General features: G+C 54.0%; 1 protein-coding gene across 7 annotated transcripts in view; it reads right to left on the bottom strand.

Moving 5' to 3' along the window:
• Positions 1-19463, bottom strand: part of EVC2 (EvC ciliary complex subunit 2) — a 131685-nt gene that overhangs the window by 40756 nt on the left and 71466 nt on the right. For 5 of the 7 annotated variants that reach the window (XM_040488201.1, XM_040488238.1, XM_040488219.1 and 2 more), the window contains 4 exons: positions 11847-12086; positions 9492-9667; positions 6656-6815; positions 2647-3101 (listed from right to left, as the gene is read on the bottom strand). In XM_040488201.1, coding sequence (XP_040344135.1) covers positions 2647-3101; positions 6656-6815; positions 9492-9667; positions 11847-12086 — 1031 coding nt within the window. The remainder of the gene's footprint in view (positions 1-2646; positions 3102-6655; positions 6816-9491; positions 9668-11846; positions 12087-19463) is intronic. The other 2 variants (XM_040488209.1, XM_040488229.1) reach the window with 2 other exon arrangements.

The following is a 19463-nucleotide window of genomic DNA, read 5'->3' on the forward strand; positions in this document are numbered from 1 at the left end:
ACACCCGGGGACCCGTTCTCCCTGGTGGTGAGGTCAGTCCCGGGCACCAGCACTGCGTAGGAGGAGGCACCAAATGGTGGAAGCCGGACAGATCCCGTTCCACGAGAGGTAACTGCGAAGGAAGGATGGGCATTGGCAGGAAGATGCCCTCCGCGCCATGCCCATCACAGAGGGGCAGGTGGGAGGGACCACCGATGCCCAGCGCGCAGCCTGCCGGCCCGGCAGAGCGGGGACACAGACGGGCTGACCCGATATGCTGAAAAGGACTCGTTCCCCTCCGGCCTCCGCCACCCCCGACTCACAACACCCCCTCCACCCTCCTGTCCGTGCAACAACTTCCAACAGCCGGAGCTCTGGATTCAGAATTAAGTTGTGCCTAAGAATCAGCTCAGACGGTGAAGCGTCTATACCAAGAAAAGTATCCTAAATGGGGTTGAGCTTTGTTTATTTGCTCGGACGGATTGTCTGGGTTTGCTTATTGGCTTACATTTCCGGGCCGGCTGGTTGGTTTGTTGAAAGGAAAGGCAACTGTAAGGAATATGGATTGGTAGGTCCGTTTGTTAAGAGGAAAAGAGGCTCTCCATTCCTGCCAGATGAGCACAGTCACGTTCATACAGGCAAACGGTTACTTTGTTACTGGAAATAAATGGACCCAGTGGAGGGTGGAAATTGTTCCTTCCTCCCGCGCTGCTGGCTTTTAACTTTGTTCCTTCACACCGGCCACACCGGTCTCTCCGTTTCACCCCCAGATAAGGACCACGACTTCTGTCAAGCTGCCCCATCCCCGGCCGTGCCCCCTCGCCGCAAGGCACCGGGGGCCCGCGCCCGCTCGTCTCTGGCTCCCAGTGCCAGGCCGGTGGTGGGCGCACAGAGCATGCCTCCCTCGGAGCCTGGCAAAGATCTGGATCCTGCAGGGTGCCCCGTATGGTTACCTGCCTGGGCATCGTCTGTCAATGATCACCTCTCTCTGTGTCTGCTTTCCTGATAATCTGAGCTCTTCCAGCATAGGAATATTAGAGGTAAAGCTACTACTCATTTTCCGCTTCCTGCAGATCAAGGGTTGTGTTAAAGGATTTAAATATATTAACCCACGGACTCCCTCATCGATGCCGTGAAGGTGGCATCTTGTTAGACGTGGTTGACGACCTAACCCAGGGCCACTACCTTGCCCCTTGTCAGCTCAGCTTTTGTTTGGAGGGGCTACTCTACATACCCCTCACAGCCCCGGGGTGGGGCTTCTGCAACTGGTCTAAGGCAGGGACTGGCAAACTACGGCCTGTGGACCAAGTCCAGCCCCCTGCCCGTTTTTGTTAATAAACTTTTATTGGAACGCAGTCAAGTTCATTAGTTCATTAAACAAACGTTTACTGCCTCTGGTCTACGACAATCATGGCTGTGTCATTCTCCTTGCCGGTGAGTGGGTTAGGCATGGGCTTGTGACCGGTGGTATCGGAAGGATTGATGCCTGAGATGTTCAAAAGGGATACTGAGCGTGACACTTGGAGCTGCAGCAGCCATCCTGAAACCATGAGGGGATGAGCCCAAAGACCAAGGAGGCACACGGAGGGCAGTGGAGCAGAAAGACGGTGAGAACTGAGTCCCTGACAGAATCACTGAGCCACTGAATCAAGCCTAGAAACATCTACCGCTGACTCCTTCTCATAAAATATTCTCTTCACCTTTTGCTGATAAGATAGTATCATGTGCTGCGGACAGCACCCTAAGTGATTTACTATTGTCGCTTAAGGCAAGAGAAATGAGGCTCAAGTTGGTTAGGTGACTTTCCTACACTCAGCTGGTGGGATTTAAATCCAGGCTTTCTGGTCTGCGAGGTCCACACTTCACTCCTCTCTAAAGCCCCACGCTGGCCTTGTTTGGAGCTCCTTCTCTTTCCGATCTGATGGGCCAGCCCCCAACAACTGCCAAACGCTTTGCTGGTCTCTCTGACACCATAAAAGGTGACACCATAAAAGGCCAGCCCCATTGGGCTGGTCCTCATCACTTCCACAGCACCCCTGCGTCTTTAAAAACAGGAGGTGTGCCATTTATCCGCTGTTTTCCAGTTATTATACGAGAAGTGGTGGCCAGCTGTGGCCCAGTACGTCCTACTCACAGGCGGATGTCATTACACAGTTCTCGAATTAAGAATGAAATCAAATAGCCAAGTCACCGAATCGATGACTGAAGGGAGGGGCCGGGTGAAGAGACAGTGAGACCTGGAAGGCCTCCGAGTAGGGGCCAACATCACACGTCGTTGACATCTGGTGAAACCGGGCGGGCTCGGAATGGCCACGAATGAGCAACGACATGTGATATGTCCTGCATGGGCAGGAGCTGTGCCTGGTCCCCTTGGTAAGAAGGTCGGCCGACGAAGGGCCTTGTTCCCGGGAGCAGAGAGGGGAGGGTCCTGTTCGCCACCAGTCACCTCCCTCCATGGGAACCTCACCCTCTTCTTGCTACAAAGCCTGCCTCTCGCTGGCCCCGGCTGCGGCCCTGGGTGACCCCGTCCCCTGGGCCGCCGGTCCTTGTGACTAAGGAACTGCCGTCCCCACTCCCGTCTATGCAGTGCCCGCTGTCCCCACGACCACGGGCGGGACCCCTCTCGCGGGGGGGGTGGAGGAGGGGGAGGGCTCGCAGGGCACTCACGCGAAGATCAGGTGCTCCCAGCGTCTCAGCTCCGCCTGCTCCTCCGTGGAGGCCTCCGGGGCGTCGTCCTTCAGTCTCTGCCTCACGCTCTGGACGCCCTCCTGGTCCCTGTCCCTCTCCTCGGCCTCGAGCTGCCGGGCCCGGGCGGCCAGCTCCCGGCCGTGCTCTTCCAGGATCTGCTGCAGGAAGAGCCAGGGCACGCCGTGCTTGAGCAGCTCCTGGGCCACCCCCGAGCTCTGCAGCCGCCGCAGCTCCTCGGTGGCCTTCTCGGACAGCGACAGGGTCAGGGCCCTGAGGTCCTCCAGGGCGGCCTGGTCCAGGCGCTCCTGCAGCACCTCCAGCGCGGCGCTGTGCTCCGCCAGCAGGCTCCCCCAGCGGCCCAGGAACTGGCCGGCGTCCTCGGCGGCTCGCAGGGCCTCCCCGACGGACAGCAGCTCCTTCCGCTGCTCCTTGTGCTGCGGGGGTTTCAGGCAGGAGAGCTGAGTGAGGGCAGGGTCCGTGCGCACAGCCCCCTGGGGGCCCCCGTGCAAACCGGCCGCAGGAGGCACAGGACGCTGACAGGTCCTTTCCCGACGACCACGCTTGGAAAACTAGCCTCAAGAAAGGAGCCCAAACTAGGGGCGCCCGCGTGGCTCAGGTCACGATCTCAGGGTTCGTGGGTTCAAGCCCCGCATGGGGCTCTGTGCTGACTGCTCGGAGCCTGGAGCCCGCTTCGGATTCTGTGTCTCCCTCTCTCTGCCCTTCCCCCACTCCTGCTCAGTCTCCCTCTCTCTCTCTCTCTCTCTCAAAAATAAATAAACATTAAACGAAATTTTTAAAAAGAGAGTAACCCAAAATATAGTGAGAGCTTCATTTGTTTGAGGCTTGTATTATCATTTTTTAATTTTAATTTTTAATGTTTCTTTTTTTGAGAGACAGAAAGCAAGCAGGGGGGCGGGCAGAGAGAGAGGGAGACATAGACTCCGAAGCAGGCTCCAGGCCGAGCTGTCAGCACAGAGCCCGACGCGGGGCTCGAACCCATGAGCTGTGAGCTGATGACCTGAGCCGAAGTCGGACGCTTCATCGAATGAGCCCCAAGGCTTATTATTGAGTAGGTAAAGCCCACGAGGCAGACCACCTGGGTTCCCATCCTGGCACCTCCATGGCCAAGAGGAGTGACCCAAAGAGAACGTCTAGTCCTCTCTGTGCCTCCAATATCCTCATCTGCGAAGTGGGGGCAAGAGCAGGATGTATCTCCCACAGCATTTGTGAGGATTCAGTGAGTTGCTTCACCGTGTGTAGGACTCAGAGGAGTGCCTACTGCAGAGCTCACGACAGGGAGTGTCTATTACCCTCACCATGTCCCAGGCACACGGGAACCCCAGCTCCGGATGGGGTAACGGGAAAAAAACACCCTGAGATCCAGGACAGACAACTTACGTGAGGAGGTCAGGGGAGGCCTTCAAGGCAAGAGATCCGAGTGGGACCCGAGGGAAGAGGTCACACTTCGGTCGGGTTAAGATGCGAGGAGAGAAGGGGCGCCCGGGTGGCTTGGTCGGTTAAGCGTCTGGCTCTCGATTTCAGATCAGGCCATCACCTCACAGTTCGTGGGATTGAGCCCCACGTCACGCTCTGCGCTGATGGCAGGAGCCTGCTTGGGATTCTCTCTGTCTCTGTCTCTCGCTCTCTGCCCCTCTCCTACTCGCACTGTCTCTGTCTCTCTCAAAATAAATAAACTTAAAAAAAAAGAAAGATGTTGGGGTGCCTGGGTGGCTCAGTCGGTTGAGCGTCCGACTTCGGCTCAGGTCACGATCTCAGGGTCCGTGGGTTCAAGCCCCGCGTCGGGCTCCTCCGTGCCGACAGCTCGGAGCCTGGAGCCTGCTTCGGATTCTGTGTCTCCCTCTCTGTCCCTGCCCCTCCCCCACTCATGCTCTGTCTCTCTCTCTCTCTCTGTGTCTCGAAAATAAATAAAAACATTAAAAAGAAATTAAAAACCAAAAAAAAAAAAAAATTGTGGCAAAAGCACATCCCTGGGGAGAGAGCGGGAGGGGTGAGGGCCCTGTGGTGGAGGGCGAGTGGACAAGCAGAAAGATGTCCGTCCTGCTGGGACTTATCACAGCACCTGCAGACAGTCTCTGTTCTGTTCTGTGAGGACACGGGACGGTCCAGAAACAATATTCACGGAGGCCTGCTGGAGTCCCTGGAGCCCGTCCACCCTTCCGGATCCTAACCCAAAATCAGGCCAGACCATCAGAGAAAGGTGGCCTTGGGCCCCACTGATTTCATCCTCGAGCCAGTGGAGACGGATGAGGCAACGGTCAAGGATGGGGTGGAGTTGAGCGGTCAAGGCGAAAATCAGCGCTTGACGTTGGGGCCAAAACTTGATCATGAAAAGCAGGGTTTCCAGTGATCAAATTAGGAAGTTGGTCTGCAACCCCTTCCCTCCCTCCAGAACGGGACCAGACGACACTAGGTGTCACCCCGTATGCCCCAGAAATGCTCTGAATCTGTCCCCACCCGCCGTGCTCGGGGACACTGTGTAGGCCCCGGTCAGCTCCCACCTGCCCAAGCCTCTCGTGGGTCCGTCCCTCCAGGCTCCACCGTCTCTCCCCCACAGGGTGCTCCTAGGTGGGCTTCCTAAATCCCACATCCGATTATGTCCCTCTCTGTCTGAAAACCCTTCAGGGCTCCCCGTCGGCCTGGCGCAAGGGCCCCTCCCCGGGGAGTCCCCTCCACCCCCCGCCCTCACCCAGTCTAGCTGGTCACAGCAGAGTGCACTCTTGCCTCCCTTTGAACACGACGCCCACCCACCACCTCCAGCGTCCATCCCGGCCTCCTGCGCATCGAGCACATTGGTGCTTCCGGACTCAGTGTACGGGTGAGGTGAGCCCGTCGGGAGGCATTTTCACATCTGCCTGTGGGTCTCGCCTCTCCCAAGGTGGGCAAAGAGCCGAGGAGGTTAGTGATGAGGATAAAGCGTAGGCCCTAAGTCACACGGGCCTCGGTTCAGCCCCATGTCTGCCACTTACTGGGTATCTCGCCGTGGCCACACCACTGAGCGCTATGACCCGAACGTGCGCATCCCTTCGGGCACTGATGCGTTCAAACCTAACACCTGATGTGACGGCCTTTGGAGGCGGGGCCTTTGGGAGGTGCCGGGATCATGAGGGTGGAGCCCTCGTGGACGGAGTCGTGCCCTCACGAAGGAGACCCCACAGGGTTCCCACCGTGGGCAGACCCAGCAAAGAATCGGCCGTCCGCAGCCCACACCAGGGTCCTCGCGAGTTCGAGCCCCACCCTGAGCTCAGGCTTTCAGCCTCCGGAGCCGCGAGGTATGAGTGTCAGTCCTTCACAAGCCCCCGGTCAGCTCGAGCTGCCACACTTAGGCTCTCTCACCTTCAGTGTTCTCATTAAAAAAGCAAAACCAGGGGCGCCTGGGTGGCCCAGTGGGTTGAGCATCCGACTTTGGCTCAGGTCACGATCTCAGTTCATGGGTTCGAGCCCCGCGTCGGGCTCTGTGCTGGCAGCTCGGAGCCTGGAGCCTGCTTTGGATTCTGTGTCGCCCTCTCTCTGTGCTCCTCCCCCATTCTCACTCTGTCTCTCTCTCTCTCTCTCTCAAAAATAAACATTAAAACAAATGTAAAAAAATAAAACTAACACGAAAACAAAAGGAGCAAACGCTAGTACTGACCTCACAGGGTTAATGTAGGGACTCAGTGAGACATCTCCTGCAGCAAACTTAGCACAGGGCTGAGCAAGCCCTCAGTGAGCGCGAGGGTACCCATCGCTCACTCTTCACTCCCCCTGCCCTCACCCCTGGCCCCGGTGGGCGGGACCAACACAGCAGGACTCTCTGCTCTGCCCAGGCTGGACGGCACCTGCAGGACCTTCCAGACACTGCGTTCTAGTGAGTCTCCGCCAGGCACGGCACGTGGCTCTGGGAGATCCTCGGTCGCGCTCTGGGTGCCCGGCGCCCCGCGAGGGCTCGGGAAGGTCACACAAAGCGTCAAGGGCGCGAGTCCTTACATACCTTCTGCAGTATCTCTCGCCTTCTCTTAAGGATTAATTTCTGGTGCAGCTTCTTTTTCTCCTGCTTCAAGTCATTGTCCAGCTTCTGTTTGATGGAAAAGACTTCCGTCTGGGTGCGCTCCAACAGGGCCTCCATCTGGTCCTCATCCAGGTACCCTGCTCTAGGAGGGAGGGAGAGAGAGAGAGAGAGAGAGAGAGGTGGCTGAGGCACGCTGCAAACCCACTCTCAGCCCAGCTGTTGGTGAGGCTGGACGGTCATCTCTCCGTGAGTTTGATTTGATCACAGAAAGTCTTCATTCACCCTAAAGGAGCAGAAGCGGAACAGGCAGCCAGGAAGTTCCCGAAATACAGGAAGGGTGAAGTCAGCGTCGCTAGAGACGTGCACAGAAGGCTCAACCTCAGAAACCTGCCGGTTTGGGCCAAGGCTGGGCAAGAGTTCTGGGAAAGAGTGGCGCTCAAGGGGCCACCACAGTTTTCCAAGAGGAGACAGCTGGTCAGGAGTTCCTGGTGATGGGATTGTCACGATGGAAGTCCAAGTGGGGGCGCCTGGGTGACTCGGGAGGTTAAGCGTCCGACTTCGGCTCAGGTCATGATCCCGCGGTTCGTGAGTTCGAGCCCCGCGTCGGGCTCTGTGTTGACAGCGCAGAGCCTGGAGCCTGTTTCGGATTCTGTGTCTCCCCCTCTCTCTATCCCTCCCCTGGCTCACACTCTGTCTCTCTCAAGAATAAACATTAACAAAAAATTAAAAACAAAACAAAACAAAAAACCAACGGAAGTCCAAGAAGTGAAGGTAGGAAATACCCTGTGAAGGGTTAATTTTTCACGTTAACCTGGGTAGCCGCAGGGCGCCCACAGTAAGCGCTGTGTCCGAGTGGGTCTGGGAGGGGGTTTCCAGGAGACATTAGAGGGTAAAGCAGACCGCCCACCCTCCTCCATGTGGGGGGACCCCAGCCAATCCAGCAGGGGACTGAACAGAACACACGACAGAGGAAGGAGGAATGTGCCCCCTTTTTTCCAGTCTCACTGCTTCAGCTGGACTCCTCGCCTCACCTTCTGCTGCTCCCAGGCTGGGATCCCCTCTGGTTCTCAGGCCTCTGGACTCAGACTGAACTCCGCCACCCGCTTTGCTGAGTCTCCGGCTTGCAGATGACAGATGGTGGGCTTCTCAGCCTCTGTCACTGTGCGCGCCAACTCCCCGTACCTATCTGACTGGTTGTTCTTCTTCAGAATCCTGACTGACACAGTCTGTTGCTGTGATTACCACTACTAGTCCCAGTCGGCCTGCATCGCTGGGCTGGGCCCTCTGCTCCCACAGGGTAGTTTACCCATGGAAGCTTCTTGAAGGAGTGAATAGGCGAATGAATGAATGAATGAATGAATGAATGCACGGTGGATACATGCCTTAGAAACAGAAGGCTGGGCCAACTTCTTAAAATAGAATTTAAAAGTCAGAGATAGGACACACCTGCCTAGTCGTGGCTCACAACAGTACGACCAGCTGTCCGGTGTTTCAGTTCAAGGCAAGGAACGGTTTCTTTGACTTGGGTGAAAATTAATCAGGAGTGTCAAGGCAACTGCAGTGACAAATTCATTAGCATCTTTGGGTAGGGAGTGTCCGCATAATTTGCACCTTATAGCATCCTCATTTGGTAGGGCAGGAGAGCTGCAGAGCCCTAATAAAATTACCAAGATGGTGGAATCAATTCAGAAAACCACAGACTGTCCTGGAAAGCCAGCTTTATAGTCAGGCCTCTGTTTATTTCAGAGCTTCTCATAACCAGAAAGAGTAAGTGTCGTTGTTTGCAATCAAGTACCTCAAAGGAAGGAAGGAAGGAAGGAAGGAAGGAAGGAAGGAAGGAAGGAAGAAGGAAGGATGGATGCAGAAGAGCAGAGGCTGCCCTGGCAGGAAGGTGCGTTTTCACCAACCACACAGTACCCTGGAGCTGCAGAGAAAGACCACGTGTGATCCAAGGGCCAGCATCTGTGTGCATATGTATTGATTTATTTTAGAAAGAGAGAGAGAGAGCACATGTGCACCTGAGTAGGGTAGAGGGGCAGAGGGAGGGACTGAGACAGAGAGAGAAACAGAGAGAGAGGGAGAGAGAATCCCAAGTAGGCGCCACACCCAGCACAGAGCCCGGCTCAGGGTTCAATCCCATGACCCCGGGATCACAACCTGAGCTGAAATTAAGAGTGGGACGCTCAACCGACTGAGCCACCCACGTGCCCCAAGCCTCTGTGTGTTCAGACTTCACTCCCAAGTTCAAGGCGAAGTGGGCTCTCCCACCACACAGCCCATGTTAAGCCTTCACCACTGATCTCGCAGTGAGATGTTGGGGATTTGCTTTAAAATAACTCTGGAGAAGGGGCGCCTGGCTGGCTCGGTCGATTGAGCGTCCGCCTTCGGCTCAGGTCACGATCTTGTGGTCCGTGGGTTTGAGCTCCACGTTGGGCTCTGTGCTGACAGCTCGGAGCCTGGAGCCTGCTTCCGATTCTGTGTGTCCCTCTCTCTCTGCCTCTCCACCTGCCCCTCGCACTCTGTCTCTCAAAATAATAATAAATAAACACTGAAAAAAATAACTGTGGGGGGATGTGGAGCAACATCAAGATTGATCACGGAGATTGGGCACAGGGAAGGTTCGTCGTATGGCTGTCTCAACTATCACTTATGTTTTTAAAATTCTACAATGCAAAGGATTCTTCCAACTGGAGAATCTTTCTTACGAAGTAAGGAGCAGTCAGTGTACTCGCTGACTGAGCAGCGTGGACGATCCCTGATGAGGAACGATGGGACAAGGGCGTTGTGTGTGTCATCTGTGATGGCTCTCAGGTCTCACCTCTCATGCTTCTGGATGAACACGGTCAGCTGAGCATCAGCGGTGCTCAGAAGGCCTTGCACACGGGTCTCTGACGACTGCATGTTCTGGACCAGGTACTCCCTGTGGCCAAATCTTTTACTTAGATGGTATCTCTTACTAGCTTGGAAAAAGTCCATTAACTCTTCCAATTTCTCCTGTTTAGAAAAAAAAAAAATCAAGAAAATATGCCTGATTAACATTTAGAGAACATTCTAGGCATGTAAAGCATTCCATTTCCTTCTGAAGAAAATGCACAGGGGTAGGGGCATGGGGGTGATCACCTTCAACCGCCTTGCCGTTAACAAGGGCTTAGAAGAAAATTACTTACTAATAAGAAATGAGTGCATTCTAGACCCAGATAGCTGGGGGTTGTCGAAACATCTTTCCTGCCCTAGGAAAGGGGAAGCGGATTTCGCTCAGTGGCTCAGCCTTCACCCATGCGGTTCCCAAAACACAGCACCGGCACAGGTACGAACATCCTGGGGGTAAATCAGACACCTGAATTGACCCCCCGAACCTCCATACTCCGGCAGGAGACGGGAGACAAGATGACAAAGCGCAACCAAACATAAGACGCTGATGATAACCTGGGTTATGAGGTTATCAGATACCTGGGTATCTTCTCTGGGTCCGTCCTGGGCCCAGAGTGTTCCTCGCCTTATCCAACTTCATCTAGAGAGAGAGAACAATTGTTCCCACGTCACAGAGGAGGAAACGGGGTCCACAGCAAACTGCTGGCCAATGGCTGGGCAGGGATTTGAACTCAGTGATCTAACTCCAGGACCTGTGCTCTAAATTCAGGCTGCTATCAAATGCCGCTTTAACCAGTGGCACAGTAGTAGATGGGCAGTCATTGGACCAGCGGTAATCAAAACGTTGGCTTAGGCTGTGCTATCCCACTGAGTGGCTCTGCTGTCTTTCCCCAGCCGTGGAAATATAGTCCCTGCAGGGGGTTGCCAGAGAGATCAACGCTTTGTTCTACAAGATACATATGATACCACGGCCAGTCTCCTCTCCCCCTAAAGCTGCGATGTCTCCAGTTCCCGACACCTGGGAACCTGCACCGTCCAGACGGAAAACCAGAACGGTCGGCCCGATACGGCCGAACACCAGCACGTTCCTGACTCACCAGCAGCAGAATCGATCTACCGGGAACACTGAGGCAATATTCCTGCCCTCCACAAAACCGGGTCCGTGCGAACCACTGACTCGAGCCAGTTTCGGAAGGAAAAGCGCCTTGCAGCACAGATGCCTGTGCTGTGGGACAATTATCACCCATGGAAGTCACCTTCCTGACCCCATTACTGCTAACAATCACACATTCGTTCTAGCTTGAACGCCCACGTGTTGACAGTCAGCCACCGCCCGCCATGAGGAGAAAGATGACTCCATAACTGGTCAGTGCTTAAGGGATGCCACGGGGTCTGAAGGCCTAACCAGGAAGACAACAGAATCCTTCCTGTATCTACTCCCGCTGAAGTCTGAGTGGGAACAACCCGGAGAGGCTGGCTTGTTCTCCTCACGCGTGGTGCCTCCTGACGGGGGCCCTCTCACCCTGGAAAACCCACTTTCGGGAGCCTTTCGGGGATGGTCACTTGGTCTCCTCTGGCACGGCCCTGCTCCTCACAGCCCTCCCTCGCCGGGCCTGTGCTGGGACCAGAAATCTGCTCGCATGGCTGCAAGCCGGTGGTTTCACTCTGCGGGTGTAAACGCGCGTGCAAAATATCCCGTGCGGGCCGCAGAAATGCCTCAGCAGCGGTGGTGACCGTCTCAGATCGGCTATTCCCATTGATGTTCGGGACTTTATTCCATCGGGATTAGTAACATTCACACCGAGGCTCACACGCAAACACACGGATTCACCCAGGAGTATCCACAGAGAGTAAACCCCAGGTACACGTGGATGCACGCGCACGTGCATGCACACGTGTATTTATAGATTTTTAACTGCTGTATATATATTAAGGGTATAATGTGCCAGGCACAGGCTCTTCCATGAATCCGCTCTATTACCCCCATTCTGCAGGCTGAGGGAACGGGATCGGGGGAGTCAGGCAATTTGCCTCAATTCGCAGAGCTGATGGCTGGTCGGACAGGAATTCGAATCCGAGTCAGCCGGCGTCCCCGGCCTGGGCTTCAAGCCACCGACTGCCCGGTTTACTGGCAACTCACGCACACGTCAAGGGGTGGAAGGAAAAGGCGGTCAGTTCACTGTATGCAACCGAAAGGAAGAGAAAGGAAGAGACGGGACTCACTCCGGCAGAGGAGAAACCCCCGAGAGACGGGGCGGGGAAGTCACTCTTCCCTCACCGCGAGCCAGATGTGAGGCCTCACCTGTATTTCGGAGTAATCCTGCAGCAGCCTTTTCGCCGCCTCTGGCTTCAGTTCCCCTTGGAAAACGGCACTTTGTATCTGGGTAAAGAAGATATTGTGCAGTTCGTTTCTTTGGAAAATGGCCAGCTGCCTGTGCGCCTTGGCAAAGTCTTCCTCTTGCTGCAGAGCCAGGGACCTCCTGAGGTGCTCCTGCTCCAGGCCGTGCAGGGTCCGCAGGAGGCCGTTGCACTCCACAGCCCACTGCGGGAAAGGGAGGCCCAACGTGAGAGATTACTCATCAAACAGGCATGCCCGGCACGCCCGTGCCACATCCAAGTGCACACACACACACACACACACACACACACGTGCACACAGCAACACGGTGCATATACGGACGTTCAAATGCATACACGCACACACGTGCGTCCAGCCACCCACATGCACACGCCGAACACATGCACGCAGCAACACACAGTGCACAAGACCAAAGTGCACGTGCATATATGCACATGTGCACAGCAAATATACATACACACAATACTTAGTGCAAGGCATGCATGCACACACATACACATGCATATATGCACACGGCAATGCACAATGCATACACACATGTGCACACATATACAGCATGCACACAGCAACACAGTGCACACACGTGTGCACACACATGCACATGCATGCATACATGTGCACACACATGCATAGGCATACATGCGTGTGCACACAGCAAGTATATATACACACAGCAACACAGTGAATACATGTATGCACATGCACACATGCATATTGCAATGCAGAGTGCATACGAATGTGTGCACACGGATCCATACATGCACACACAACACCTATACACTCACATGGCAACACACACGCACACATACACACACACACACACACAAGTCCCAAGCTGGCAATGATAAGGCTAAACTCTGGGAAATACTGTTGCAACCTGTCCTTCACCGTTATCTTCATGTTTTTCAGAACAATCTCAAAGCAGAAAATTCACAGGGATGGAAATCTGCAAATCAAACTGCCCGAAAATAGCTTGCAGAATGGAAACATTAATGGATTGTGCTGTTAGGCTCTCGGGCTTATTTCCATCATCTTTCATTCTTAACTCACTTGAAGAGGAAAATACCAGCAATCAGGCCAGAGTTGAGCTGATTTGGGTAAAAAAAGGAGGCAGAGTAGTTAAGAAATGGCCACTGGAGACCTGCATTCCTTGTGGTCATTAGGAAGGAAGGAAGGAAGGAAGGAAGGAAGGAAGGAAGGAAGGAAGGAAGAGACACACCTACGCTGAGTTCCTGCTGCCTTCACATCCCACTACCAGAAAAGACCCACATCCCAGGAGGGGAGTGTAATTAATTCCCCCTGGGGAGCAGACTTCTAAGATGGTCCCCAGCTTCCTGGCCCCATGGTATACACATCATATAGGTCCCTCCCCCTTGAGTGTGGACATGAACTCTGAACCGGACAGGACCGTCGCCTTATGACTTGGTTATTACGTGGCAAAAGTGAACGGGGTCTTGATGATGTAACGGAGGTCCCTGATCAGTTGACTTGAAGTTAACCGGGGTGGGGGGGGGGCAAGGATCCTGGGTGGGCCCGAATACAGGAGGTGAGCATTCTGGAAAGATGCGCTGGGCCTTCCTGAACAGAGAAACGCTCTTCTGCTGGCCTTGGAGAAGGGAGCAGCCTCTTAAGAAGAACAGTACGTGGAGAAGGGAAACCTACAGGAGCTGAGGGCCCGAGTCCACACTGCAAGAAGGTGAATTCTGTGCACGACCGAACAGCTGGGACCAGGGCCCCAAGCTCCAGAGAAGGCAGCCCAGCTGAGGCCCAGACGGCAGGCCTCTGAGACCCTGCAGAGAACTCAGCTAAACTGTGCCCAGACTCCCGGACGCAGAAACAATGGTCAGTGGGTGTGATGTGAAGTTGCTAGACGTGTGGCGATTTGGGACAGAAAATGAACACAGTCCACTTCACAGGTGAAGTCACACAAGCGCCGGGAAGCTGAGGGTCTCTCCCCAGCTCCTACCCGTGCCAGGAGAGGAGAGGAGGTGAAACCAGAATCTTCGGGCTCTGTGTTCTGCAGCCATAGACGTTGGAGCAAAGTCAGGGGAAGGTGCCCGTGTCCGTGAGGCAGAGAGCACAGCCATTCCAGGGGTCAAGGTCAAGAGACTGTGGCCTCAGGTGGCATGAGGGGTTGGGTGGTGGCTGTGTAGGCTAAATGGAGACGCAGGGGAGGCAGAAGGGGGATGGGGACAGAGGGAGAGGGCTGTATGTAGCCCCTCCGGCTAAGCAGGAACCACCGTACGCCCGCCAATGCTCTGTGTTCTCAGTGACCCATGTGGCCAGGCGCCCAGACCTACCGCCTGCGTTTCCGATCACTCACAAAAGCCTATAAAGGTGATACAGATGTGCTTCTGCCTTTCTAGTTCTTGCTCCTTACATTTGAATTTGCTCAGATTCCGGCCCAGATAGAAGAGTGTTATTTACACAGGGCCCCCCAAAAGCCCAGCAGCCCACCCAGGACAATCCCTGCCCTTGGGGTGCAACGACACCCCACATCTATGAAGAGCAGCAGCCACAGCCTCCCGAGGTCACGGACCTCCACATGCGTCCTCCCAGCCACATCTCCAGGGACCACCCCCGTATCAACGGTTTGCCTCGGCCACCAGAAAACACACGGTCTTGTTTTAAAAGCTGATCGTACAGGGGCACCTGGGTGGCTCAGTTGGCTAAGTGTCTGACTTCAGCTCAGGTCATGATCTCACGGTTCGTGGGTTCGAGCCTCACGTCGGGCTCTGTGCTGGCCACTCGGAGCCTGGAGCCTGCTTCGGATTCTGTGTCTCCCTCTCTCTCTCTGCCCCTCCCCCACTCATGCTCTGTCTCTCTCGGTCTCAAAAATAAATAAAAACATTAAAAAAAAAGATGATTGTACAAAAAGGATCGGATCAGACTTCTGTGAGCCACTCTTCTGGGCAGAAGTGGTTATTCACAGCTTTCATCTGAATTAAGAGAATGCAGCTCACCCACAGTCAGGGGGGTGTGGGCACCACAAGACGATCTGCTGCTGAGACAGGAGCTGGTGCCCAGTTAGGCTGATTCACTCATCAAAGTGACCTTCTTTTCCTGACAGTATGAAATTCAAGCCGCACACCTCAATTTATTTTAATTAACAGGAGCGAAACATCGGGTGAAATCCCCATGGCTTCTCGCAGTCAGGATGTATGTAGAGCGCACGCGCATGCACGGAAATCCTAAAATAAAGTTATCTGTCCTTGTTCAGAATTACATTTCTGAAGAATAAGGCACGAAGCAATGACATGCTCGTGTCGTAGTGAAGCATTCCCTAAAACCAATTAAGAATTTTTAATGTTTACTTCTGAGAGAGACAGCGAGCGAGTGAGCAGGGGAGGGGCAGGGAGAGAGGGAGGCACAGAATCTGAAGCAGGCTCCAGGCTCCGAGCTGTCAGCAGAGAGCCCGACGCGGGGCTCGAACTCACCAGCTGTGAGGTCAGGACCTGAGCTGAAGTCGGTCACTTAACCGAATGCGTCACCCGGGCGCCCACTAAAACAAATTTTGATGAGAGCCCCCCTCGCTTCCATCTACGCTGCCCTCCTGCGTTCAGGGTCCAGAGACCTGCAGAAATGTGTTCACCCCCTGACCGACCTCAGTCCTCCTGAGGCACAGATGAGAAGGCTATGCTGTAAAGCAGGGGAGCCCCCCACCAAGGGCCTATCGAGCAGGTGAGCATATAGAAGCGAGTGAGGTGTCCTGGTATGAGGGGCGCTAAGGGGTGGTGGAGAGTGGACACAATGGAGAGAAGCCCTGCCTACGGGCCACCCACTGCTCAGCCCACCAACGGGGGCTCTGCAAGAACATGGACGCACCGCGGCACATCTCCCCATTTTTTACAAGAAGCTGGAAGTCTGGATTTGTGAGGCGCCTGGGTGGCTCAGTCGGTTGAGCGTCCGACTTCGGCTCGGGTCATGATCTCTCAGTCTGTGAGTTCGAGCCCCACATCGGGCTCTGTGCTGACACCTCGGAGCCCGGAGCCTGCTTCCTCCGATTCTGTGTCTCCCTCTCTCTCTGCCCCTCCCCCACTCACACTCTATCTCTCTCTCTCACAAAAATAAACAACATTAAAAAATTTTTTTAAATAGAAAACTAGTTCTTAATGGAATAATATGCCCAAAATATTTTCACGCATTTTCTTTAAAGACGACTGTGATAAACATATAGGCAAGTTACGAGGTCACTGGTAGTTTTTGTTAACAGGGAGTGGCTTGCACGGACCGGAAGGGAAGACTTTTGCAGTTCAGATGCTATTTTTGGAAGCGAACTGGCTCAAGCAAGGCGACCGGTTTCTGAACAGGGTGACTCAAAGGACCCAGAGCGATGGCTGCTGCGGGCCAGCAGATTGGGGAGTGAGGCCAGGCAGGAACACGCTTGTCCCGCCATCCCTCCTCAGGACCCCAACTACCTGCGCCAATAATGAGGCAACACTTACAACCACACTGTTGTAGGCAGCCTTCTGGGAGCTAAAGATAGGAGGCAGCAGGATGGGTTAGCCTGGCACAGGGCAGCAGGGGGGTATGGCGTGCCAACGCACCTTGGCTGCAGGGAGGTGCGGGGTTGGCGCTCGCTGCCTGGCGGCTCTGCGTCTTGGCCCCACCCACGTGTCCTCGGGCAGGTGACCTTCTCCAAATCCGTTTCCTCAGCTGTAAAAGTGGGATCCTATCAATTCCCACCTCACTCAGGGGGTGTGAAGATGTGACGAGAAGGTCTGCGTGCCGTGCTTAGAACCACACCTGCATGTGGCGAGCGCGAAGTGTGGGAGCGTCTAATAAGGTCAGAAAATATTTACACCGTGATATTAAGCGGGAACAAGCAAGATACACAATTTTATGAACTGCCTAAACTGTACTTTGTTAAAAAAAAATAGAGACGGTGCCTGGGTGGCTCAGTCAGTTAAGCGTCTGACCGTCGGTTTCGATCGTGACCTCAGGTCACGATCTCAACAGTTCGTGAGTTCGAGCCCCGCGTCGGGCTCTGCACTGACAGCACGGAGCCCGCTTGGGATTCTCTCTTTCCCTGTCCCTCTGCCCCTCCCCTGCTGATGCACTTGCTCTCCCTCTCAAAATAAATGAACAAACATACATATAGAAAGCAAAAGACCAGAATGGATGTTGAAATCTCTGGGGTCAGGCAACAGTAGGAACTCAAAAAAAACAGACTGAATGAATGTCTACCTTGGATGGCAAAGGGGGTGCCACTTTTTTTTTTTCAAGGCTTCTCTTTTTATGCTTTGGAGCTGGAGTTGGCAAACTTTTCTGTAAAGGGCCAGATAAATCTTTTAAGGTTTGCCGTCACACATCCTATCCTTCTACTTTTTTTTTCTTGCTTCGCTTTTATTTTTCACAATCCTTTAAAAATGTAAAAACAGGGGCTCCCGGGGGGCTCAGTCGGTTGAGCGACCGACTTCAGCTCAGGTCACGATCTCGTGGTGCGTGAGTTCGAGCCCCATGTCGGGCTCTGTGCTGACAGCTCGGAGCCTGGAGCCTGCTTCCGATTCTGTGTCTCCCTCTCTCTCTGCCCCTCCCCTGCTGATGCTCTGTCTCTCAAAAAATAAATAAATGTTAAAAAATTAAAAAAATATAAAAATGTAAAAACACATTCTCAACCCACGGGCCAGACAAAAACAGGCTGGGCTCATGGGTCTAGTTTGCTGTCTCCTATTTTCTAGTACTTTCCAAGCCTCTTTCCTAGAACGTGTATTATTTTCATAGGAACAAAAATGATAAATTTAGGAGAGAAGAGAAAGAGGAGCTGTGCGATGGTTTAGGGGTCAAATCACTGCTCTGTGAGCTCAGCACCGTCTTCAGAAGCACGTGGCTTAGAGAAACTTGGTGTTGACCAGCACAGTCATGGAGGGAGGTCAGAGAGCGGGGTCAGCCAGCGGGAAGCTGGTGGCTGAGGAGTGCCCCCAACCCCTGCCAGACACAAAACCACATCCTAACCCAGAACCTGTGAATGTAACTCTATTCAGAATGAAGATCTTTGCAGATGTAATTAAGTTAAGGATCTCATGGGACCATCCTGGGCTGTTTGGGTGAGCCCTAACTCCAAAGACAAGTGCCCTTACAAGAGACAGAAGAGATGACATCCTGGGCTAAAAGAGTGCATGTGAAGACAGAAGTCAAGACTGGAGTGATGTGGCCACCAGCCAAGGAGTGCCTGGAGCCACCAGAAGCTGGGAGGGACAAGAAAGGACCTTCCCCTAGAGACTTCTGAAGCGTATGCACGGCTGACACCTTGATTTAGGACTTGTGGCCCCCAGAATTGTCAAAGAATGAAAATATCTTGCTTTAAGCTACTAAATCTGTGGTAATTTGTTACAGCAGTCACAGGAAGTTCATGGAGGAGCCGAGCAGAAAATGAGCATCACCCTAAAACGAGATGCACGTTAAGGGGAGGGGGACCCCGGGGGCAAGGCATGAATCTCGCCTCTTTTCATCACCACCCAGCTTGCAGGCTGACAACAGATGACCACTGGAGGGCCACAAGCTGTGGGCCCTGTTGGTCCACGTCCAGGGGAATCTGGGCGTGGCCGGCAGGGGGAACAGGAGTTAGCAGTTCAGAAGCCTGTTCCTTCCTAAATAGGCGTTAGATCTCCTGAGGATGACCGATTTCTAGACCAGGAAATGGGGGCTCAAGTCCCAGGGACTGAGCCTCTTTCACAGAGGAAGGCAGGTATCAGGCTTGACTGGATGCACTCAGTGAAGAACTCTAGTATGATTCTTCTCAAAACAGAAACTGACAGGTTTCTTAGAGAAATGAGAACCGATCTCTGGTCAACAGAAGCCAGCCCTGGGAAGGCCGAGGGTCAGAACTCTCAGAGCTGAGCACTGTGCACTGAGCCTGGGGCAGCCAACACCTCTTGGCTACTTTTCCTGCATCGCCTCTCCCAGTCACCCTGAGAGGGGGCGCCCTCAGCCCTGGCTCACGGCCAGGCAGGCTCATCCAGGCCCCCAGGAACTGAACCGCAATATACTGCAAAGGGAGTCCAGGTCTGTCTGACAATGGAGCTGGTGCTGGAGGGCTCCGCCGTCTAGCACCACGCAGCCCAGATGGACACCCACACACGCTGACGTCACCACCTCCCTGGGCCACGCTCTCCGTGGATGCATGCTTTCTACTCTCCCCATGACCTCCCACAGCACTGTGAACACATCTCTATTCTCAAATAGTTGAATGAGGTCACACCTTCTAAACGTGAAGATCGTTCATTGAACTGTGAACTTCTTGAACTCAAGAACCATGTCTCATTTTCCTCTGTACTTCACTGCCTAGCCCAGTGCATGGAGACAGTAAGTGATCAATAAATCCTTTCTAAATAAATTCTGGATGGATGGATGGATGGATGGATGGATGGATGGACAAGTGGATGAAAGGGTGGTGGGTGGGTGGATGGAGAGGTGAACAGAAGGATGGTAGGTAGAGGGATGGATGGATGGATGGATGATGTATAGATGGACAGGTGGATGGAAGGGTGGTGAGTGGGTGAAAGGATGGATGGATGGGTGGATGGGTGAATGGGTGGGTGGATGGGTGCATGGAAGGGT

This window comes from Herpailurus yagouaroundi, unplaced genomic scaffold, assembly GCF_014898765.1.
Source record: "Herpailurus yagouaroundi ecotype Mexico unplaced genomic scaffold, PumYag 28, whole genome shotgun sequence".
Lineage (NCBI taxonomy): Eukaryota > Metazoa > Chordata > Mammalia > Carnivora > Felidae > Herpailurus > Herpailurus yagouaroundi.